The following is a 23,329-nucleotide window of genomic DNA, read 5'->3' on the forward strand; positions in this document are numbered from 1 at the left end:
GCCCCGAGCCTGGGGAGCCTGCTGGGGTGGGGGCGGGGGGCGGCCAGAGCTCCGCGCCGGGTTTTATCGGCGAGCCCGGCGGGCTGACTGCTCAGAGTCTGACCTTTCCGATTGGAGAAGAAAAGGGGAGAGAAAAGGAGAACGTGTGAGGCACACGGAGGCAGGAGTGAGCAGTCTGCGGAGTCGATAAACCCAAGTCGAGGCGGGCGGAGGGTCACAGAGGACCGCGCGACCCGGGCGAGGCGGGAGGCGTGGTGGGCGTGGCCGGAGGCGTGGTGGGCGTGGCCGGCCGGGGCGGCGCGGTAGGCGGGGCCTTACCGAGTGGTGGGCGGGGTCTTCGCGGTGCGGCGGGCGGGGTACGGAGTGGTGGGCGGGGCCCCTGGAGCTCAGTATTCCGCCCGAGCCCCATCCTCGTTCAAGGCCAAATTTTGGCTCCCGCCTTTGCCTTTGATTGATTTCTTTTCTTCTTCTTCTTTTAATTTTTTATGTTTATTTTATTTTTGAGAGACAGTGTGAGCAGGGGAGGGGCAGAGAGAGAGAGAGAGAGAGGGAGACACAGAATCTGAAGCCGGCTCTGAGCTGTCAGCGCGGAGCCCCACGTGGGTCTGGAACAGCTCACGAACAGTGAGATCCTGACCGGAGCGGAAGTTGACGCCTAACCAGCTGAGCCACCCAGGCGTCCTGCCCCCTTTGGTGCATTTCTTGCTCAGAACCTGGGTGGATCCCAAGTGTCGTTGACAGGGTCCTTCCGCAGAGCGCAGGGCCGTCAGCCACGACGCTGGATGAGAAACGGCTGGGTACAGTGGGGCTGGCATCCACCCGATTCGGGCCCCTGTGTGGTTCTCGCCCCAAAGTCGAGTGTGGAGCCCATTTTACAGACGGGGAAGCTGAGGCAGAGAGGGTGAGCATCACGGGCTGAATGCGGGGCCGAGGGTGTGGCTGGGCCCCTGTGGACGCTGCGGGAAGCTGCTGCTCAGCCGCTCCCCTGCCCCAACCTGGATGTGGGGACAGAGGGGCTGCGGGGAGGACACAGAGGCTGTGGCCTTGCCCCGGGGTCCCCCACAAGTGGACGGCGATGGCCGTGTGCCCTGGTGTGGTGCGCAGGAGGGCAAGGAAAGCAAGCCTCAGGATCGTGGCCACGTTCACCAAGAAGCCGGTGTGGGGGCTGGGGCTGACCAAATAGTGGCCCGAGGAAGGGAGAGCTGTTTCCAGAGACCTGATCAATCAAGTCATTCCTGTACTGTGATTATAATTGTGTCAGGACATGACAGAGACACGAGAGGGTGGCTCAGATCTGAACCGGGAGCTGGGCTGTTTGCAAGGGGACAGCTGGGCCTTGTGGGGCCACAGGCTCTAGCCTCGGGGTCCACAGGAGCAGGGCACTCACAGGTGTCCCTCTGCAGACGGGGGAGTAGGCCTGACCTTCGGCCGGGTCTCGGGCTGGGTGCCATTGGCCGTGGGGATGGTCGGCACCCGAGGGGCAGGATCCCTCTCAGGAAAACCCCACGGCCGGTGGGCGGATGGCCCTGGATCCTCGGGGAGGCTTTGGGACTGGAGCCCCTGGGGAGGCATCCCTGGGTGGTGCTCAGTGTCACCTGCTTCAGATGGATTTTAAAGCAAAGGGATCGATCAGTCTCTAGATTCCGGATATTTGTCATCCCAGGAAGTCCTGCCCCCTGTGCACCTGTGAGCATACGGGGGTGTGTGTGTGCGTGCATGACCACATGTAGTAACACACGCGTGTTTGTTGTGGCGCCTGGGTCAGGTGTGACGCAGATGGTGGCAGCTTGTGGCTCTCAGGCCACTACTGCGGCACGTGAGGGAGGGCAGCATGGCTGTTTTCACCGAGGCCCCAGCCCCACAGGCAGCCCCCCAGAGCGGCCCCAGTTGGGCCTCTGCACCCACTTGGACCCCTGATGGGATGTGGTCAGCCGCGGAGGGGGCTCTGGCTCCTGTGGGTCCTGGCATGAGCCAGCCTCGGGGTCCAGTGCCCTACAGGGGGTCAGCCAGGCCCGCGGCACCTGCCACGTGGGCCACGGGCACAATCTGCATCGTCTCTTGACTCCTTCGTCGGCCTCCACCCCACAGGAAGCATGCGGTCCTAAAACAGCAGGACAGCCCCACACTCGTGGGTCTACTTTTTAAAAAATCCAAACCAGAAGACACGTGTAAGTTATTCCTTCAAAGTAGACGCCCCAGGAGGGAGAAGAGAGAGACTGAGAAACAGACAGCGAGAGCAGGGTGGAGAGCGGGAAGAGGGAGGTGAGGGCCTTGAAAGTGACATTTCAGATGGGATAGCAGAGCTGAGGGCTCCTTCCTGCCTTCTGTCTCCTTTATCCTGAGAGCCCACCCCCTCCTGCCTGAGACCCGGGCTGCTTTCAGAGCCAGAAGCAACCCCGGGAGCCCTCGGCGTCCCTGGAGCAGGTGCAGGACGGATTCTGGAAGCTTCCAGGCGGTGGAGTGTCTCCACAGATCCGCTGAGCCCTGCAGCGTCCGCGGCCCAGCCCAGCCCGCTGTACCCGGCTGTTCCCCAAACCTACCGCGGCTGGACGCAAGCAGCTTCTCCCCGAGTGGGGACGGTGCTTGTGAGTGGCTGTGTGGGGAAGCACCGGGGCCACACTGCACACTCTGAAGGGCTGGGGACCTGCTGCCCTTGTCTAGCCCCCCCCAGCCCCGGGGCACTGGGCCACTCGTCCCTCCCCCGGCCAGAGCACCAGGCTGGGAGACGCTGACCCCTAGTCCAGAAAGACAAGGACACTCTTTCCCACCTGCAGCCACTGTAGAAAGCAAGTGATTGGGGCGCCTGGGTGGCGCAGTCGGTTAAGCGTCCGACTTCAGCCAGGTCACGATCTCGCGGTCCGGGAGTTCGAGCCCCGCGTCGGGCTCTGGGCTGATGGCTCAGAGCCTGGAGCCTGTTTCCGATTCTGTGTCTCCCTCTCTCTCTGCCCCTCCCCCGTTCATGCTCTGTCTCTCTCTGTCCCAAAAATAAATAAATGTTGGAAAAAGAAAAAAAAATAAAATAAAAGAAAGCAAGTGACATTCAGCACTTGTCTAAGAAGCAGCTAAGGCCAGTTCCTGAACACATACCCTGAATAGAAGGAAACCAGCCACGGTTTAGGAACGGAGGTATAATCAAATTCTCATTTTCTATTCCAATAAGCATCTTTGAATTAATGTCTATTCCACTAATTAGGAAGGTTTTATTAGCGTTCTACTCGGTTAACAAAGCACACAACACAGACCACGGATAATATCGCGGTCATTTCTCCACGGAGGGAACAGCAGAGGGAGAGTGAGCGAGCCAGCTGACAGAGCGGAGGGCACGCTAGCCAGCCCTTTGCAAGTATGGAGGTAACGGTCTGGGAAAAACACAGCCTCGTCGGTGGGCCCTGTTCGCACCACCCAAACCTTGGGCCCCAGCTGGTGCAGGCGAGCCTGGTTCGGGGCGCAGCACTGGGACCCGCGTGTCCACCTGGGACACGGGAGGCCGATACCCCTGCCCCGACGCCCGGGCGCTGTGCTCGGGCCTCCGGGGGCTCGGCCGAGGACAGGCGCGGTGGCAGGCGGGCTCGGTGTCAGTGGACAGGGCTGTGCTGGTCTCCGTGACCCTGGGGGCTTCGGAGGAGGATGGCAAAGTGTCTCGGCGCTGACCCCGTCCCAGCCACCTGGGGTCGGGGCTAAGTGGGTCCGAGTAAGGGCAGTTGCAGCTGGCCCTGGGAGGGGGGGAGGGGTGAGGGCGGGGCGGGGGCAGCGCGGAGCACGGCAGGAGGGGCCGGGCTGGAACCCCAGAACCCTCACATTCCCAGGACTTTACCAGAAGGTGTGTGTGTGAGCACACGCGTGTGTATTTCCAAGGGAGCACGATGAACAGAGTTCCAATACACGGAGATTTACTGTGTCACTGTTACGAGCCGTTGTGTGTTTCCCGAATTTAATCAGGTTCTAGAATTGCATGCGGAAGGTGGCACTTTCGTTTTCTTTCTGTGAGATGACATCTAACATCTAAAAAAAAAACCAAAAACAACCCGTGGTCTCAAGCGACCATTTCATAAAAACGCATCCCCGAATCACTTGGCGGTGAAGCCCCCAGTGTTGACAAGTGGCGTTAGGACCACCCCAGACACGGTCTGAGGAGGCCACTGGGGGAGGGGTGGGCGTCCCGGTGGGTGAATTCAGAGCCTCCTGGAAGGTGGGGCCTTCCCTCGCCCCTCACTGCGCGCGAGGGAACCCTCCCAGATGTTCTGTTCTTTAGTGCACGTTGGGCCCTGCAAACATGGTGTGGAATTCTGGGAAGGGCCCCCGCCTGCTCTCGGCAACCTGCGTGCCCTCACGTCCGGAGCCGGAGCGAGGGAGGTGGCTCCCTCCTCCCCAAATAAAGACCATTCAAATGTGAAATCAAAAGTTTAATCTGACACCGTTAAATATATTTATATATCTCGCACGGGAGGATTTCTCTTGAAACATAAGAGTTAGAAATTACAAGTAGGTATATGCTTTCTATATTCAGATAAATTGATTTCTATTCATTATTGAGATTCCAGACAGGCAAACACATCACGGATCTACTGCAGTGGACGACAGGATGGGACCACTTACAGACACAACGGTGTTGGCGTCTTCCTCCCCAGCCAGAGGCGGCTCTCCCAGGGCGACCGTTTCTGGGATGCAGTGTCCATTGGGACGGAAAGGGCGGTGTGCGCGAAGCAGGGCGTGGGGGGGCCCGGGGATGCGCTCACACCGAATCCTAGATGGAGCCCAACAGTGTGGAGCTGTCTGCGCCCCTTCTTGGATTCCATCGTTCCAAGTTCAGCGAGATGAGCCCCGTTTCCGGGGGCGGGCGGTGGCAGACCTCACGGTCAAGTGCTATTCCGGCAAGTCCGGATGGCCTCTGGACGCCCGTGTGTGTCACACGAGGGTCCGACCTAGGCGACGGGGGGCTGACGACCAGGGGGCCTGCGGCCAGCACGGCCACTGTGCTCCCTGCTGCTACGAGCTCACGCAGATCAAAATGCCCGTCTCCCCGCAAGTCCTTCTAGGAACGAGTGCTCGGGTGCTCTCCGGATGCCGGCAGGGCCCAGGACATCCCCTGAGAGGGGGGAACGGGGGCCTGCTGGGGGGCTAGAGCGCTCCTCGGGGACCGGGCGCTTGGGACCTGCCAGGCCGTTCCCAGATTCCGGCTGTCCCGGGGGAGAGTGCTCTTTAGCTGCACCTGCTGTTGCGACGTGTGAATCCGTATTTTGAAGTTGAAAGTGTGGCTCCCCAGGCGGGAAGGCGGTTGCCCCTGGAGGCCCCTGCCGGCCCCTGGGGGTGGGTGGTAGAGATGGGCCGTGGACCCTGGAGTGGGGGCGGGGGGGCGCCAAGCAGCCCGGGTGGGAACAGAACCGAGATGCGGTGACGATTTTCCTATGATTTGCCCCAAAGCTGCTGAATGTTAGTAACTGTTGCTCTGACTCCCGAAGAAGCCAGTGGCTCCTCTAGGTGACAGCGTCTCAGAGACAAACGCCACGTGTGTCTGCCATGCCTGCTGCCCTGCCCACGTCGCCTGGGCCCCCTCCCTGCAGAGCCGGCCGCCCTCCAGACTCACAGGTCACAAGCCAGCCCTCAGAGGCCGTGCGGAGTGCGAAGCCTGCTGCATCGTTAGGATGACGCTGTTTGCAATTAAGAATGTGAACGTGTGCTTCAAGGAAAAGGGTTTTCTTTCAGGAAAGTGAAACCGGATAAAGTGATTGCCCCCTGTAATCGCGTGATTCCACCGATCTCTGCTTACTGTGATTTGGTTGAAGGAAAATGCGCATTTTAACCGGTAAACTGCCCCGACCAGGCAGTTGTGTCGTTCGGGGTGCGGGCGCCTCCCGGCCCGGGGCCCCTCCGTCCCCGCGGCTCACTGCGGGAGGGCCCTGAGGATAGCGTTGACCTCCTCCGCCACGGCCGTCAGCGCAAACTCGAACTGGCCCTGGGAGGACAAAAGCGGGGGAAGCCGTGAGTGGGGCCGCTCTCCTCTGGACTCCAGCCCTCAGCTCTGGTGTTATTCTGCAGGAAGGTCGCATCTGTGCATAGAAAGGAGAGGTGTGCGGGATCCTGACGCCGGCCTCGGCTGCCCGGCCTCGATCGCCGCACGGTGCTTACGGAAGGTGCTGGCAGGGGGAGCCGAGTGGGGGCACACGGGAATTTCTATTTCTGCAAGCGTTCTGCAGATCTGAAATCATTTCAGAATTTCAGATAAAAAAAACCCCTAGGAAAACGAAGTGTGCTGTGACTGATAAGGTCTCTTCACGCTGATCACATGAGGGTCTCGTCACGTTCCCGGGGGCCACAGAGGGACGGGGGCCGAGCGTGCATGGTGCTGGCACCTGGGTGGAGGTCCCCGGCTGGGGCAGGTGCCGCTGGGGGGCGGGGGGCACGGCCGGGGCAGTTCGGGAGTCTTTACGAGGCTCCTGGTTCCGTGGAGGGCAGGTTTGTGGTTCTGTAGGAGCATTAAGCTACATTTGCCTCAGTGCTTGGGGTTGACTTTGGCCATGAAGAACCAGCCAGGTGGCCCTGTTGAGGTATTTTAAGAAATCCTCTAGCTCACAATGTGTTCAGCTTAGTCTTACAGCCTCGTGGCTTCTCGGTTCTCCCCAGAGCGCTTGGGATTTAGAGCCTCTCCCCCACCCAGGGCCTCTCCCCCACCCAGCTCAGACCTTGTGTCACGTTTGATTTCCACAGTAACATTCAGACAGAACAGGGGCTTGGGGACTTCTGGCACTTTCTGGGGGAAACGGCGGGACCCCAGGAGGCAGGGGAAACTCCCTGCAGTCCCGGAACCGTCACCCCAAGGCACAGAGCACACTCCTCTGGGCCTCGGGCCACCTCCATTTCATGAGTGCCGTTTACAACTTCAAGTCCTCTTGGGTGCAAAGAAGCAGTTTTGCAAGGGCATCTTTTACGGACTCTGGGTCTTTGGTGGAGGCTCGTAGCCTCTGAGAGTGAGGACGACCTTGGCAAAGAGGAGATTCTGTACTTGGCAACTTCAGGGCTCCCACGGAACAGGCGTGGGAGCTCCTGCTGCTGCCGGACACGGGTGTCTCCGAGCGCCAACGGAACGGACCGTCGTCTTCACCGCACTTCCAACTCGGGAGCAGCCCTGTCTTTCTGCCTTTTGCTGCAGACGTGGCCTTTTCGGTAAGTGTGCAAATCAGCCACGCTGAGGCGCTGGAGGACCCCAGCGCACCCGGGAGACATGTGACGACCACACAACAGAGCCGTGGTTCTGAGGGCCGGAAGCAGGGGAGTCTGGCAGAATGTTTAGTGAATCTAGAACATTCTCCTGCAAGGGTGCTGGGGTCTATCATTGACATCTTTTTATAAAAATGTGATGTTCTCCCCTTCCCCTGCATCTGGTGCATGGAGGGCTCCAAACACTGGAGAGCTGCCTGCATCGTTTTCTGTTGAGATTCGGCGGTCGCTGGGACCCCGACTGACCCTCCTGGGAGGAGGGGCCCCTGTCCCGCCTGGGACCGGCCTGGGAGACGTCCAGTCCCCTTCCCCTCTGCCCTCGCTCGGAAACAACCGCGGAAAGACGCCCGAGGGCTGGCCCACAGTACCTTTGTCTGGACCATGCCCGGTCTCTGGTCCCTCAAGTGCTCCAGGGTCGCGGCGATATCAATCTCCTTAGCGCCTGCAAGAAACAACAAACACAAATCGGGCTGAGTTCAGACGAGATGAGCCGCGCTCCGCGGTCACTCTCCTGCATCAGGCCCTTCGGGCTCAGAGGCCAATTGAAAATGATTACACTCATTCCTCAGCAGGCCTGGCAGGCAGCTGCGATTTCGGTGCTCAGAGAAAAATAAGGCAAGGCGGTTTTCATTAGCATTGATTCAAGAAAGCCGGGCTAAAAAATTGCTGTCGGAAGCCCAGAAAGATACTTGCAACAGCCACATCACTATTAGAAACTAAAATGTGATTTTTGTGTGTGGCATTTTAAAGAATGTTTTAGAAATAGAAAGTATATAAGCTTTAATTTCAATTGCATAGGATCTTTTTTATTTCACGTAACGAAAGATGAGACTAATAAATCCCATCCATCTGAATATTGGCTTTTATATGTGGAGCTCCCAGCGAGGGTTCCAAACGGTGAGAAAAGGCAGAGACGGCCCTGGCTGTATTCACTGGCCGGACTTTCGCGGAGAGGCCCCTCCCCACAGACAGCATCTGTCTCGAGCCAGGTGATCCGGGCTTCACAGAAATAATACCGTTGGAGTTTGAAATTTTGACCTTATTGTTGTTGTTGTTTTTTGATGTTTATTTATTCTTGAGAGAGAGAGACAGAGCATGAACAGGGGAGGGGCAGAGAGAGAGGGAGACACAGAATCTGAAGCAGCTCCAGGCTCCAAGCCATCAGCACAGAGCCTGACGTGGGGCTCGAACTCATGAACCGAAAGCCGAAGTCGGACGCTCAACTGACTGAGCCACCCAGGCGCCCGACATTATTGTTAATTGTTAATTCAACATGTATTCTTGTTTTTCTACTTCTAGTAGATAGAGAACAGTGCCGGCTCTCAGGCCCGCAAGCTTCTTAACGGTTTAAGAAGCATTTTACACAAATGCAAACCGTGGGCAGGGGAGCAGCCGTCACCTCCCAGGTGGCCTCGGAGCCACGCGCCGAACCCCAAGCAGGTGCGATGTTGCCAGCAGCACCTCGTCACCAGGGCCCCCGCCACGCGACAGCTCATGCCCGGTCGCACGGAGCAGGTGGCCACGACCGTCGGCAGCCAGATGGCATCGGGCGGATGGGCCGAGAGGCCCCGCGTCTCCAGGCCCTTCTCTGTCTGCACCCCCCAAGTGTGCACATCAGTCCCCTGAGGCACAGAGCCAGGAGAACGAGTTTGAAAGCTTCTAAGATTGTTAGAATGTTTCGAGTCCTGTGGTTCTGTGGCTTACGGACAGCAGGAGCGATGGGCATCGAGGGAGAAAGATGGGCAGGGGAGGGGCTGGGAGGAAACACGTCCAAAGCAAACGTAGCTGCACACAGGGGAGCAGCAGGAAGTCTGGACAACCCGGCCGTGTGTCCCCCAGACCAGGAGCCCGGGGGCTGGGGGCACCGCTCGGCCGGCACTGAGGCCGGCCACGTCCATGACCCCAGTCTCCCCTTCCCTGTCCTTGAGCAGACACGACAGGAATGTTCACATCTCTCTCTCTCTCTCTGTTTTTAATGTTTATGTATTTTTGAGAGAGAGAGAGAGAGAAAGAGAGAGTGGGGGAGGGGCAGAGCGCGAGGGAGACACAGAATCCGAAGCAGGCCTCAGGCTCCGAGCTGTCAGCACAGGACCCGACTCGGGACTCGAACCCATGAACCGTGAGATCATGACCTGAGCTGAAGTCGGATGCTTATCGGACTGAGCCACCCAGGTGCCCCATGATCTCTAGGGCTGGAGGGACAGTGCTGGGCGCGTCGGGAGCTCCTAGTCAATGCGGCCGCCTTATGGGAACCAAGCTGCCAGGTGAGGACCGTCCTATTGGGACACTGTGAGCTCCCCCATGTCTTAAATCAGGGCCTTTATAGGAAGGGGAAGAAATTCCCCTTCTGGACCAGCCAGACGTCCCCCAGGGAGCTCGGCAGTCGGGTCCACTGAGAAACCCACTCAAGGACAAGACAGGGGTCAAGTTCTGGGCGTGCTGGTCAGCTGGCCTCGAGGGTTATAGTTTTTGGAAGCCGACGAGGCCACAACAAACAGTCTTGGTTTAAAGGGAATCCGTGAGTCTGAGACCCTCTGAAACAAAGGAGGAGTCTGCCCTGCTACCGAAAGGGGGGAAGGAGGAGAGAGGAAGTGGGGGGGGGGGCCCGGCCACGGCCACGGTGTGTGGTGGCTCCCGGTCGCCGGGGCTCCAGGAGCCGCTGCCTCTCGTCGCCTCCCCACTGGAGCGCCCTGCCCTCAGGGCCCGCTCGCGAGTCACAGGGACAGCCGCGCACAGAAACTGGCTTCTTCAAGAAACAAGCTTGCCCTCAGAAGGTTAAACCCGACGCGGGGGGGGCGAGTGAGGGGGAGACGAATGTGTCCCGCCCCACGCGTGGCACGTCCGTCCTCCCGCCGGGCGGGTCGGCAGCAGAGCCCGGTGCTCAGGGCTGTGCCGGGATGGGTCCCACAGGTGCGGCCACGGCCCGGGCACTCGCTGCGTTCCCCTTCCCCAGTCCGGGGCTCCCTGCCGGTGTGGGTGGGGTCTCAGGCTGGCACAGAGCGCTGGGGGGGGGGGGGGGTGCCCTGCGGGGTCCGGCCACGTCGTAACTCACAGGAGCCACGGCACTCCAGACGCGCGCGAATGGTGCTTCGCAGATCCCGGGCGCTCCGGGAGACAAGTACTTCTGCTCGGTGATATCCCACGCTGGCCTCCAGGCTCGCGCAGGGCCCCTCCCTTCTGCAACCGCTCGCCTTCTGACCACGGGTCCTGGATTTCAGAAGCATCCGGTGCGGGGGGCAGGTCCTTCCGAAATGAAATCCCAGGGCTTCGTGTAGGATCCAGACTTAGATAAAAAGTGTCTTTTTAGGGCACTTTCTTTTAGTCCTTCAGGCTGGTTGGAAAACCTCTTTCAACAGCTGTTTTATTCTGAGGCTGCATGGAGGCCGTCCCTGCCTGGAAGCCGCCGGCACGGGCTGGGGACACGCGACGTGGCCCAGTGCTGCCTCTGGTCGCACGTGCGGCCCTCCCTCCCGGGCGGCTGTCCCAAGCCTGCAGGATCCCTGGATGGATGTACGAATAAACTTTCTAGTTTTATTACATCGTGACGCCCTCTGGACCACTGTTCGTGAGAGAACGTGAGAGAACGTGGCTGTCCCCGGAGGGGTTCGAGATGAGGAAGCGGCCAGGGACTGGCTCAGGAGCCCACTTTTCCTGGAGCCAGAGTTGGACAGTGAGGAAATCAAACCGATACTTAAAAACGTCCAGAACGAAATTCAGGCAAGTGATGGATTTACTAAGTGAAGCCAGCTGGGCGATGCGGACGTCCCCTCGCTTGTTAGGATAAGGCTATTAGTTATTGGCAACGTGAGCAGAGGGAGAAGTTTGCAGAACTCACGTCCGTGGTCCGTCCTGAGCAGTGGAGACACAAGGGGACGCGGTGGGAGCAGCCGCCACGCCCTGTCCAGTGGCTCCCACGTGCAGTGGGGCCTCGCGGTGCACGGAACACAGAATCTGCATTTATAAACAGATCCGTGAGGGTCAGAGGGTGGAGAGGGTGTGTGGGTCCTTTGCTACTTTATGAAAGGCTTTACTGAAGGCTAAGAGGTTTATTTAAATCCTCCCAAATCAGGGAAGCTCCCTCTAGTGCATTGAAAAGGGGACCCTCTGTTTAAACATTTCATTTTGCTGACAACATGTTACATTCTAGGGGAACAGACTATTGGGTGTGGTGCTCACGTCCAAAAGCCTATAATTAGTCAAAGAATCATAACCTACAAAAAGAATCGCACACCCAAGACAAGACCGGCAGGGATGCAGACTGGTTTCCAGTGTTTTCTGTCTGAAAGCATCATGACCCCAACACCGGGGTGCTCCCTGAAGACCCCATTCAAGGCGGCTCTGCAGGTGCACCGCCCCCCCCCCCTGCCCGCCCCGGGACCCAGGGCCACCCCCCACTCCCTGTCCGGACCGTCTTCCCTGCGGCCCTGCATGGTCCACTGACTCCCCCAGGGCACCGTCCAGTAAATACTGATCTCTGCCAGTTTCCAGTTCACTCAGGGGCCACTGGTTTCCAAGTTTACATATCAGCTAAATCCATTTTTAAAAGTATTTAAAATTTTTCTTAATGCTTATTCATTTTTTGATAGAGACAGAGTGTGAGTCAGGGAGGGGCAGAGAGAGGGGGAGACGCAGAATCCGAAGCAGCTCCGGGCTCTGAGCTGTCAGCCCAGAGCCCGACGTGGGGCTTGAACCGTGAGATCGTGAGATCATGACCTGAGCTGAAGTCGGACGCTTTACCGACTGAGCCACCCGGGCGCCCTTCAGCTAACTCCATTTTTAAGACAGGAAAGGGTTTCTAGCTCTAGATAAAAGACATTAACCGTTAAACATTTTATTGAAGTGTGGAAACTGATTTTTGCAGGGAAGGAATCAACCTGAGGTTAAAGGAAACCAAGTTGGTGGCGGGGTGCTTTGCTCTCTCCTGGCGTTTGCTCCCTGGTCCAGGGGGTCGTGTGGCCCGCCCACTTGTGCCAGCGTCGGGTGCACACGCCTGGGCGCGGGCCGTGCTGTGTGCAGACACGGTTTTCGGCCCCCTGCTACCTAGTGAGGCGGAATACGTGTGAATGAGTTTTGCTACAGAGTCTTTACCCAGAAGGTTTGCAACCTGCCGGGGTCCAGTGTGTTTTCTTCCAGGTAGAAGAGACCACGTGTGTCACGTGTGCAAGGGGGAAAAACTGTTACTTTGCACGAGGAAGTGCTCTTGCTTCCGCTCCAGGGGGGTCTGAGCAAAGGAGCCAAGTGGTGAGATGCTGCCCCAGGAGGCAGAGCTCCTGGTGAGGTGGGGCTGGGGGGCTGGGGCTGGGGTTGGGGGTGGGGGTGAGGCGGGGGTGGGGGGGCCGGGGTGGGGGGTGGGGGTGAGGTGGGGTGGGGGGCCAGGGTGTGGGTGGCAGGTGAGGAGGGGTGGGGGGTAACATAAGGGTGGGGGGTGAGGCAGGGGTGGGGTGGGGGTTGGAGGTGAGGCGGGGGTGGGGGGCTGGGGTGAGGGGTGGGGGGCCAGGGTGTGGGTGGCAGGTGAGGAGGGGTGGGGGGTAACATAAGGGTGGGGGGTGAGGCAGGGGTGGGGTGGGGGTTGGAGGTGAGGCGGGGGTGGGGGGCTGGGGTGAGGGGTGGGGGTGAGGTGGGGTGGGGGGCCAGGGTGTGGGTGGCAGGTGAGGAGGGGTGGGGGGTAACATAAGGGTGGGGGGTGAGGCAGGGGTGGGGGGCCAGGGTGTGGGTGGCAGGTGAGGAGGGGTGGGGGGTGGCAGAGGGGTTGGGGGTGAGGCAGGGGTGGGGTGGGGGTTGGAGGTGAGGCGGGGTTGGGGGGCCAGGGTGGGGGTTGGGGGTGAGGCGGGGGTGGGGGGCCTGGGTGGGGTTTGGGGGTGAGTCCGGGTAGGGTGTGGGTTGGGGGTGAGGCGGGGATGGGCCGGGGTCGGAGGGGGGTGAGGCAGGGGTGGGGGGGCTGGGGTGTGGATGGCAGGCAAGGAGGGGTGGGGGGTGATGTAGGGGTGGGGGGGGTGAGGCGGGGGTGGGCTGGGGTGGGGAGTGGGGGTGAGGCAGGGGTGGGGGGGCCGGGGTGTGGATGGCAGGCAAGGAGGGGTGGGGAGTGAGGTGGGGGTGACGTAGGGGTGGGGGGTGAGGCGGGCGTGGGGTGGGTGTTGGGGTGAGGCGGGGGTGGGCCGGGTTGGGGGGTGTGGGTGAGGCAGGGGTGGGGGGGCCGGGGTGTGGGTGGCAGGTGAGGAGGGGTGGTAGGTGACATAGGGGTTGGAGGTGAGGCAGGGGTGGGGGGGCCAGGGTGGGGGGTGTGGGTGAGGCGGGGTTGGGGGGCCAGGGTGGGGGTTGGGGGTGAGGCGGGGGTGGGGGTCCAGGGTGGGGGGTGTGGTTGAGGCAGGGGTGGGGGGGCCGGGGTGTGGGTGGCAGGTGAGGAGGGGTGGTAGGTGACATAGGGGTTGGAGGTGAGGCAGGGGTGGGGTGGGGGTTGGAGGTGAGGCGGGGGTGGGGGGCTGGCGTGAGGGGTGGGGGTGAGGCGGGGGTGGGGGGCCGGGGTGTGGGTGGCAGGTGAGGAGGGGTGGTAGGTGACATAGGGGTTGGAGTTGAGGCGGGGGTGGGGGGGCCAGGGTGGGGGGTGTGGGTGAGGCGGGGTTGGGGGGCCAGGGTGGGGGTTGGGGGTGAGGCGGGGATGGGCCGGTGTCGGGGGGGGGGTGAGGCGGGGATGGGCCGGGGTCGGGGGGGGGGGTGAGGCTGGGGTGGGGGGCCGGGGTGGGGGTTGGGGGTGAGGCGGGGATGGGCCGGGGTCGGGGGGGGGTGAGGTGGGGATGGCCGGGGTCGGGGGGGGTGAGGCTGGGGTGGGGGGCCGGGGTGGGGGGTGTGGGTGAGGCGGGGTTGGGGGGCCAGGGTGGGGGTTGGGGGTGAGGCAGGGATGGGCCGGGGTCGGGGGGGGGGGGGTGAGGCGGGGATGGGCCGGGGTCGGGGGGGGGTGAGGCTGGGGTGGGGGGCGGGGGTGGGGGGTGTGGGTGAGGCGGGGTTGGGGGGCCAGGGTGGGGGTTGGGGGTGAGGCGGGTATGGGCCGGGGTCGGGGGGGGGGTGAGGCGGGGATGGGCCGGGGTCGGGGGGTGGTGAGGCGGGGATGGGCCGGGGTCGGGGGGGGGGGTGAGGCTGGGGTGGGGGGCCGGGGTGGGGGGTGTGGGTGAGGCGGGGTGGGGGGCCGGGGTGTGGATGGCAGGCAAGGAGGGGTGGGGGGTGAGGTGGGGGGTGATGTAGGGGTGGGGGGGTGAGGCGGTGGGGGGGGTGAAAATCGGGGAGGATTTCTGCTGACTTTGGAGGGGAATTGCCAGATCAAAGGAGCCGAATCTGCATCCTATTCACCTGAGAATCAAGTATGCCAGAACCCACCCCCAAAATATTTTTCATGTGTTTTATTTCTATTTAGTTTTGTTTTTGAGGAAGAGAGAGAGCGAGCGAGCGAGCATAAGCAGGGTAGGGGCAGAGAGAGAGGGAGACACCGAACCTGAAGCAGGCCCCAGGCTCCGAGCTGTCAGCACAGAGCCCCATGCGGGGCTCGAACCCACAAACTGAGAGATTATGTATGACCTGAGCCTAAGTCAGACGCCCAACCGGCTGAGCCACCCAGGCACCCCTTTCTCGTGTTTTTTAAAAAGCAAATTCCGAGTCATTTTTCAGGAGAAACAGATCCTTCCACATTTTTATAAAAACTGTAAGTCAGACAGAACCAGGGCTCGGTCGCGTGCAAGGTCACTGCAAGGCCACCGCCCTTTGTACTGCTGGAGGTCGTGGGGCTCCCAGTGGGGCACGCGGGCCGGGCACCCGGGTGGAGGTGAGCGTGCTGGTCGTTAGGCGTGAACAGGGACGGGTGGGGGGACGGCCCAGCGCCCCGGGGATCCCAGGGACCCTGCCCTGCCAGGTCCCGCTGCCTCTCACACCCGCCCCAGGAGCAGGTACCGTGGGCTCAGGGCAGGAAGGAGATGCAGAGGCAGCGGGGGACGCGGGAGCCCCCTGGACGAGGTCCCACGCGGCCCAGAGAAAGGCCCATGTGGTGACTCCGTGGGGGTGGGTCCTAGGACGGCAGCGGGACCCCCAAGCCCCGCCCCGCCGAGGCACCAGAGTCGCCGCGGGCTCGTGTTCCTGAGTCCGTGGCTCCAAGCGGGTCCTCCTGACCTTCTGTGAGGTTGGGACACAGAGGCCAGCCAGGCTGCCCCCGAACGGAGGAACGAGTCCTTTAGGCGACTGGCCCTCCGCGGCTCACAAGTGGGCCTGGCAGCCGCCGCTCAGCCCTCAGGGCGATTTCTGCTCAGAGAGTCGGCCACGCGGCAGGCCCTGCCCTGGAGCCCGAGGCCTGGCTGGGCTCCCGCTGACGGCGAAGCATCGGGACCCTCTTCCGTGGACTCCCCTGGGCCTCATGGAAAGGGGACCGCGAGGGGTCTGTTCCACCGGCAACGCTCAGCACAGCGGGTCCTGTCCGACTCAGTCCGGGTGACCGTGGGACTCTGAGAGTGACAGAGTCCCAGCCCCTGCCCCGCTGCCCCGGCCAGACGGCACCCGCTCCTGCCAAAGGCCTGACACCACATGTTCTCCCCTTGGATTAGCCTGGCCTACGGTGTGTGCGGATGGGGTCGCAGCCCCGAGACCTGCGACCGGACGGGGCCCCCGCCTGTCTGGGCTGCAGCTCTGTGCACGGCCTCCGACCCTGTGCCACCCCATGTGCCCGGTGCCGCCCACGCGAGGCCCCCGCCACCCCGTTCCGACGCGTCTTTCAGCCTGAGATTGTCACGAAGCTGGAGATGAGGCGTTTGCCCCGTGAAGACACGCTGAGGCCACGCTGTCGGTGAAATTCGTTTTCTACCAGCTCTTCACGTTTTCATGCTTCAAACGTAAGACAAACACGTTCCCCTCGATACACGCCATTGTCTGTGGCCTTGTCTGTGGCCACGTGCATGCCCACGGCGAGGGTGGGCTCAGCCCTCCCACACGCCTCCTCCCCTCTCCTCCAGCCAATCCTGTCACTTCCTAGTCAGTGACCCTGCCCTTCCAGGCCCTGAACAGACCCTTCCCCGCTCCCCCGCTCCCCAGGCCCACCACCCTGTCTCCGCAGGCCTGACTCGGAGGGTCCTGCTGCCCTCTGTCGTCTAAGCCTCCTGGGCTCTGCCGTTTGCAGAAAGACCAGGGATCTGTGTCGCCCCGGCCAGCCGGAGGGGTTCTGGAAGTCGCCAAACCTCTGAAATCTGCTTCCTCGATTTACAACAAGGTGTCAGAACGTACGGGCCTCAGGTCCCCTTCTGTTCCGGGGGCCACAGTCCGTAGATCTGGTCAAGGCTCTGCCCGGGGGGGGGGGGGCGGGGGAGGGAGGCACACCCCTAAGCTGCATCCCAGGCGAGGGTCCTCGTGGCGCTCGCCACCCCTACGAGCTGAACACGCCGTCTGTCTCTCTCCACGGAGGATGAGCTCGGGGACGGTGACCTGGTTTTCCTGCCTTGTTCACCGTGCATCCCAGACAGTGTGCCTGGCAGGGTGTTCAGTAAATACCAGGTTGAAATGAGGCTTCCGTGGCTCTGCCACGAGAGGGACACTGTGGCCTGGTGGCAGTGACCGTGGGGCATCCAGCACCCGTGACAGAAAGGGGCCGGGGAGCCGTGGTGCAGCAGCGGGGGGCAGCCCGAGCCTCGCGGTCACAGAGGCCGCTCGGCCCCAGAAGGGCAGCGGCGAGACGGGAGAGCTCAGCAGGGCCTCTGAGGTCCCGCTGCTTGAGATGCCACGCGGGCGCCTCGTGGAGAAGACACAGAGGCAGAAGCGCGCGGGGCCGGGAGAGACAGGGTGGGAGGCACCCGGGGATGCCCACCAGTGCCGTTCCCCAGAGCCGCGTGGCCCGGCGGGACTCCCCGCGATGACGGAGGTGCTCTGTGTCGTCCGCCACGGCAGCCACGAGTCGCGTGTGGCGTTGGGCACGTGATGTGTGGCCAGCCTGACAGAGGCACTGATTTTCGAATTTTAATTCACTAAGTAGGCACATGTGGTTAGTGGAGGGCTGCTGGGTTTAAAAAAGTTCAAGGAGCCACAGGATATTATTTAAGAAAGGTATTTTGATAGTCGACAACACTATCACGTAGTTGAAAGTTGCCGGAAGAGTCGACCTTAAATGTTCTCACCACAAAAAGCATCGTAACCACGAGGGGCGATGGAGGTGCTAACTAACCTTACTTTGGTAATCGTTTTGTAACAAATACATTTATCAATTCACCACGTTGTATACCAGAAACTTACACAACGTTCGATTGCAACTATATCTCAGTAAGGTTGGGAAAAACTTTTAAAGGCATTTTGATATTGTTACTTGTGACAGATACTGAGTCCTGATGCACAGGCACTCGTGCGGGCGGTATTATTCAACTAGCCTGGCTGAGCTTTGTGATCTGTCGTGTCTCTTGGTCTCCAAACCTAGTATCCCGTCTACTACTCTGACCTGCTGTTAAAAGTTTGCATGTCTGGAGGCGCCTGAGTGGCTCAGTCAGTTAAGTGTCTGACTCTTGATTTTGGCTCAGGTCGTGATCTCACAGTCCGTGAGTTCGAGCCCCACATAGGGCCCTGTGCTGACATCTCAGAGCCTGGAGCCTGCTTGGGATTCTCTCTCTCTCTCTCTCTGCCCCTCCACTGCTTGCACTGTCTGTGTCTCTCTCTCAAAATGAATAAACTTAGAAAAAGTTAACATAGGAGAAAACCTTTTTTTTTTTTTTTTTTAAATAACAGCCATTGTAATGGGTGTATTCCTTATACCAGACAATTCATGGCAGACTTTAAAAAAGGGGCGGGTCTGTTTGCGGGCAGGGAAGAGGCAACCATAGGGCATCGTTATCAAGGACACGGGCTGTCAGACGAGCCTGGGTTCATGTCCCGGCTAGGTCACGTGGCGGCTGCGTGACCCCGGGTGGGGGAAGCCCAAACGTCTTTACCTGACAAATGGTAATGAAAGTGTTAAGTCCGCAGGGCCGTTGTGGGATAACCACTCTCAGTGTCGATCCGTAAGAAACAAAGTTGGGGACAGATCTTTTAAAAAACACTCTGTGTGTTTCCCACACGGATTACGTATCGCTTTCGGGAGAACGTAGTTGTCACCGGCCGGATGAACGCAAAGGGTGTGTGCTCACACACGAGGCCCAGGGGGACACACAGCGAAGAGTTAAGAGTCGTCCACACCTGCCGAGTGTGCCGCACTCGGGCTTCCCCGCACACACGCGGGCACGGCGGGCGGGAGGGCCGTGGTGTTCACTCAGGGCCGTGCGGCGGGGCACTCGGGGGGTGGGGTCGGTCACGGCCCCGCACGAGTGACACAGCCGGCCGCCGCCACCTCACGGTGACCCGGCAAATACGGCCGTGGGGAGGCACCGTCCGCCTGGCGCTTACAATGCCTCTAAAAGATCGCAAGAAAAAAAACCCAAACGTGGCCGAGACGTCACTGACGCGCGGAGAAGGCGCAGCTTCGGAAAACGTCTCGGCTGCACGCGAGCCGGGGTCTCCCGAGCGGGAGGAGCGCGCTCCCTGGGCTATGCTGATGCGAGACGGACGGACAGACGGACGGACGGAGCCGGAAGCGCCCTGGCAGCGCGGCAGGGACGCGACGAAGGTGTTTACGGGTCGGGGGTGGGGGGAGGCCGGGGGCCGCTCGCTTTGATTCCAAAGGGCATCGTCGTCCGCCTGCTAACAAACCAGACGGCGGAGAAAGCACGTGAATCGAGCCTTGCTCATTCTCCAAGGCCCCTGAAGAGGACAAGGGCCTTAATCTCCGAGGGCCCCGTGTGAACGCGCGGGGCTCCGCTCCGGGCCGCACGCGCCCCCGGGCCCTGCCGTCCGGATCCAGGGGCTCCGGTGTCAGCGTGGCGCACTCGGCAAGGCTTGGGAAAGGCGTTCTTTGGTCCCCATGCGATTCATTCCTTGGAAGAAAAGGAAATGGGAAGAAAGGTTTCGTGTCCGGGCTTTGGGCCTTTGATCATTTGACGAGCGAGGTCTGTGGCGCGGCCTCCGGCTCTCAGGCCAGACAAAGGCAGCCCGGGCGCGACAGGCCGGGCCAGCTTGTCCCAGAACAAAACCGGGGGCGGGGGCGCAGTGTGGCGGCCTGGGAAAGACCCACTTGGCCGGCGAGGGGCCGTCCTGCCCTTTGATCTCTCCTGAGACCGAGGCCCAGGCCCCAGGTCAGGGGATTTCACACCGCACGCCCCCTCCCCGGGCAGAGGGGAGCAGGTCAAGAACAGAACGGGGAGGGGGGGTGACCGATGGGCCAGGGCCTGGGGCGGCCCTCTCTGGCCGGTTCCCCATGGCTGGGCTCCATTGTCGACGGCCGCCCACACTTGACGTGGGATTTGACGTTACATGGCACAGCAGAGCGGGTCAATGCGGGCTGGGGCTCGGACAATGCCGGCACCCCGCCCCCGGCCGGCTCGTCAGGCAGGAACATTCTCGTCCACAGCTGTCTCTCGCGAAGCAGCGACTGCACCTCGCAGCATCCGGCTGTGCCGCACCCCCTTGCAAGACACCCCGGTGACCCCCCCAGCACTGGGAAAGTGTGGCATCCGCCCCGTGCCTCTGGGCGAGCGGGGGTCCACCCTGGCGCGAACCCACACGGGAGGCATCTCGAACACGAGCGCCGGTCGGGCTCCTTCAGGAGGAATTCTGATTTAACACGAGGCAAGCATTACGTGTGCAGCAGGCCGAGAAGGGAGGGCAGGTACCAGGGAGGAAACAGAAATTCTGCTAGAGCTCCGAGCTCCCCATAGTTGCAAGTTTGCAAACGAAAGGATGTGTTTGATAAGACACAGTAGCATTAGCGGACAGGAAACTTTTAACTAAAAAGATTAGGATCACGTTACGCTCTAAAACCAAAATACGTCTTCACCAGTGTCAGACCTTTTGTGTTTTTTGCGTCAGTCTCTTTGTTTGCGCGTGGCCAGCACTCAGCTAATTTCGGGCGCTTGAAATAATATCTGGCGGCACAAAGCCGATCTCGTTCTCCCTCCGGCGTCCGGCCAGGAAGCCGTGGACGTCCGGCAGGGTGTGGGGTGTGCAGCCGGGTTCAGTCCTGGTCCTCCGGGAGCAGGTTGTACCAGCAGAGATGCCTCACGCGCTAGTCTCTACGTGTGAAACAGCGGCCTGTGGGCTCATCCACACACCCGTATCCTTGGTCTGGAGACGGGCTCCGTTTCTCTTTTTTTTAACCACAAGAAAGTGGAGTAAGGAAAATGCTTATTTTAGAGTTGCCAGCATCGGCGTGAAAATGTATTGAAATTGTTTTCTTTTTTTGAATTATTAAAAAGCTGTTTGGATGTTTGTTCATTTTTGGGAGAGAGACAGAGTGTGAGCAGGGGAGGGGCGAGAGGGAGACACAGAATCCGAAGCGGGCTCCAGGCTCCGAGCCGTCAGCTCGGAGCCCAACGTGGGGGCTCGAACTCACGAACCGCGAGATCACGACCTGAGCTGAAGTCGGACACTTAACAGACTGAGCCCCCCAGGCGCCACTGAACCTCATTTCTACAATCTGCTCCTGCTTCTGGGCAAAGGACGTTCTGGAAGGCGGGGCCTGTCTGCGAGGACACACGTGCGAGTGTGTGTGTAGACGGAGGGACCGTTTGGTTCACGGGTGAGAGAGACGGGAGGCGTCCCCACCTCCTTCCGGGACCCGTGGGTCGTGCATGGGCACCACGGGGAAAGCGGTGTTTTCTCAGAGCAGCTTGGGCCGTGCGGCAGGATCCTGGGTTGCCATGGCGACTTGCGAGTGACTGTCCAAGAGGTGGGTCCGACACGGGGGTTTCCCCGAACGTGACTGTGGAGCTCGCTCCCTGGTCCCTAAGGAGACCCCTCATGGGTTTCTTCCCGAGACTACGTTGTGGGTGCTGCAGACCAGCTCAGCGCCCACACGTCCACGGGAGCCAAGGGGCCGGGGCTTACGTCCTGCTCCCGTGGTCCGCCCAGTCCCAAGGGGGGGGGGGGCGCTCTCCCCATGGCCCCTGCTCTCGGGCACTGTTGGTGCCCCTGTGCCTTGTCGCCGTGGGGCGCTCGGGGTGCAAGTCCGGTGCCGCATTTGGAGGAAGAGAGCAGGAGGAGAGGCCGCGTAGGTGCAGGTACGTCGAACAAGGGGCGTTCCGGGTTTTATCTGAGATGAGACGGGGTCGGGCGACCGCAGTCACCCCCAGAGGCGTAGCGGAGTCTGGAGTGACCGACGCTGTACTCTGCAGGTACGGTTTATGCCAACACTTGAAGGATACTACGAACTGCGTTTAAAGGTCCAAGCGGCGTCTTCGCCTCGATCGCGCTCATCATAGCACGTTCAGCAGGCGCTTACCCGGCACCCGCCGTGCGCCCAGCCCCGCGCCCGACACCGGCGGCAAGGGAAGAGCCACAGAAACACCGTGCGCGCTGCAGACAGCTTTCACGTGATCCGGGGAAGGGACAACGAGCGGCTAATTTCCTCCGAGGCCGCCGAGAGCATTACCCTGAGGTTGCCACGGCAACGCCGGCCCGCCTCGGCCCCAACAAAGCAGCCCGCTCGCTCGCTCGCTCGGAACCTCACCTTTGGCCATCTTGTTGAGAACCATGTCGATCAGGACGTAGGTGCCGCTCCTGCCCGCGCCGTCGCTGCCAACGGAAGGGGAGAGGTGAGAACGCGGCCGGGGCCACGTGAACCCCGCGCCCACCAAAGCCAGCAGACAGCCGATTGCCCTCTGCGTTTAAGGGGAGTCGTGTGGGGAGAGGGAGGCTGTGAATTTGAGAGAAAGCGGAAGAAAGCGGGGTGAGGAGGCATCGCTGGGTGGAAGAGGGGAGGGGGGGAGGGGCAGGGGAGGAGGGAGGGAGGAGGAGGGGGGAGGAAGGGATGGGGGAGGGGAGAAAGGATAAGGAGGAGAGTAGGAGAGGAGGGAGGAGGAGGAGGGGGGAGGGAGGAGGGAAAGGAGGGGGAGGGAAGGGAGGAGGAGGAGGAAAAGGAGGGCGGGAGCCCCCCCACCCTCGTAGCAGGGATTAGCTAAGGTGCCTGCGTGGATTTGCTCCCGTCTTCCTCTTTCCTCCCAGAGCCGAGGGGCCACGGCCGCCCTGACACCGACAGGCGCCTTCCAAGCCGTCCACCCGCCGCCCGGGACACCCGTGCCTCCGGGCCGTTCCCTTCCGCTCTCTGACGGACCCACGGCGCAGCCCCCACTGGTCCCGCACAGACCCGCGCGGAAGCACGCGGACCCGTGCAGCTACCGGGCACCCGACGCAGACACACACGGTTACACGCGCGTGGTTACGCAGCACACACACTGACACACGGTCAGACACCCACACGGAGGCGTGCACACTTGTCGGCCGATCAGACCGTCTGGGCGTCTGATCTTTGGAGACGTATTTCCATTTTGGCCCAGCAGAAAGGAACGTTCTACGCAACAGAGCACGGCTCTTCGCCAGACCCGGGTGGATGTGAAGCCCAGGGCGCGAGGGCGCCCTCACACGGGCGTCTGAGTGCCTCTACTTACCAGGGTGAGTGCAGCCCGTCTGGGTTTTGCCCACAGGCCAGACTCACGTAACCAACTGGGGGCGGCCGTCCCTCCGGTCACGACGGAGTCTGTCCCTGCTCCTAACGGGCCCCAAGCGTTTCTCAGCAGCTTGGCTCCACACCTCGTGAACTGGTGGCCAAGACAAGGCCACGGACCACAGACACCGCCTCGGGGTTTGTGCGAGAGCCACGAGGGCTGAAGAAAAACTAGGGCGGCGGGGCCCAGGCCGCCGGAGACCGGGTGCGGGACGCCCGGCGGCTCGCGGGGAAGAGCGGGCCACGTGCGGCTCGCTCGGGTGGCAGTGCGAGAAACACACGGCAGCATTTAGCTCGAGGGCCTAGAGGGTTCAGTTTGTATCTCTGGCTCCCTTCAGGAGCGCCAGTTAGATGTACTTATCGTGCAGATAGAGAGTTCCCCTTGCACGCCTCACTGTGGCTGCCTTCTGAGGTGGCGAGCGCGTGTCATCCACGTGAGAACTTGTACTTGCCTGCAGTGAACAATTATTGGACAAGAACGGCCCCTGTAGCACTTGTTTACTTTTCTGAAACAAAAAGAGACAGAAATCACGGTTACGCACCACGACTCCCGTCTCCCGCCTCGCAAAGTAACTC

The 23,329-nt window shown here is 61.2% G+C and overlaps 2 protein-coding genes across 7 annotated transcripts in view; one reads left to right on the forward strand and one right to left on the reverse strand.

Annotated features, from left to right (window-relative positions):
* The first annotated feature begins 609 nt into the window (after positions 1 to 609).
* Positions 610 to 3,701, forward strand: LOC123607188. Of its 2 annotated transcripts, XM_045496339.1 has the most exons (3): positions 610 to 2,790; positions 3,027 to 3,126; positions 3,229 to 3,701. In XM_045496339.1, the coding sequence occupies exon 1, from the start codon at positions 1,000 to 1,002 to the stop codon at positions 1,915 to 1,917; it is 918 nt and encodes a 305-aa protein (XP_045352295.1). In that variant the 5' UTR covers positions 610 to 999; the 3' UTR covers positions 1,918 to 2,790; positions 3,027 to 3,126; positions 3,229 to 3,701. The 2 variants fall into 2 exon arrangements, with proteins under 2 accessions (XP_045352295.1, XP_045352294.1); XM_045496338.1 differs by having other exon boundaries at positions 3,027 to 3,701.
* A 687-nt stretch (positions 3,702 to 4,388) lies between these two features.
* Positions 4,389 to 23,329, reverse strand: part of PTPRN2 (protein tyrosine phosphatase receptor type N2) — an 809,741-nt gene continuing 790,800 nt past the window's right edge. For all 5 annotated transcript variants that reach the window (XM_045496335.1, XM_045496337.1, XM_045496333.1 and 2 more), the window contains 4 exons: positions 23,206 to 23,259; positions 21,761 to 21,825; positions 7,584 to 7,657; positions 4,389 to 5,953 (listed from right to left, as the gene is read on the reverse strand). In XM_045496335.1, coding sequence (XP_045352291.1) covers positions 5,882 to 5,953; positions 7,584 to 7,657; positions 21,761 to 21,825; positions 23,206 to 23,259 — 265 coding nt within the window. In that variant the 3' untranslated portion in view covers positions 4,389 to 5,881. The remainder of the gene's footprint in view (positions 5,954 to 7,583; positions 7,658 to 21,760; positions 21,826 to 23,205; positions 23,260 to 23,329) is intronic.

Source organism: Leopardus geoffroyi, chromosome A2, assembly GCF_018350155.1.
Source record: "Leopardus geoffroyi isolate Oge1 chromosome A2, O.geoffroyi_Oge1_pat1.0, whole genome shotgun sequence".
Lineage (NCBI taxonomy): Eukaryota > Metazoa > Chordata > Mammalia > Carnivora > Felidae > Leopardus > Leopardus geoffroyi.

What these genes read in the sequence shown, in the direction of transcription:
- LOC123607188 (XM_045496338.1), top strand. Translation starts at nt 1,000, where the DNA reads ATGTGGGGACAGAGGGGCTGCGGGGAGGACACAGAGGCTGTGGCCTTG.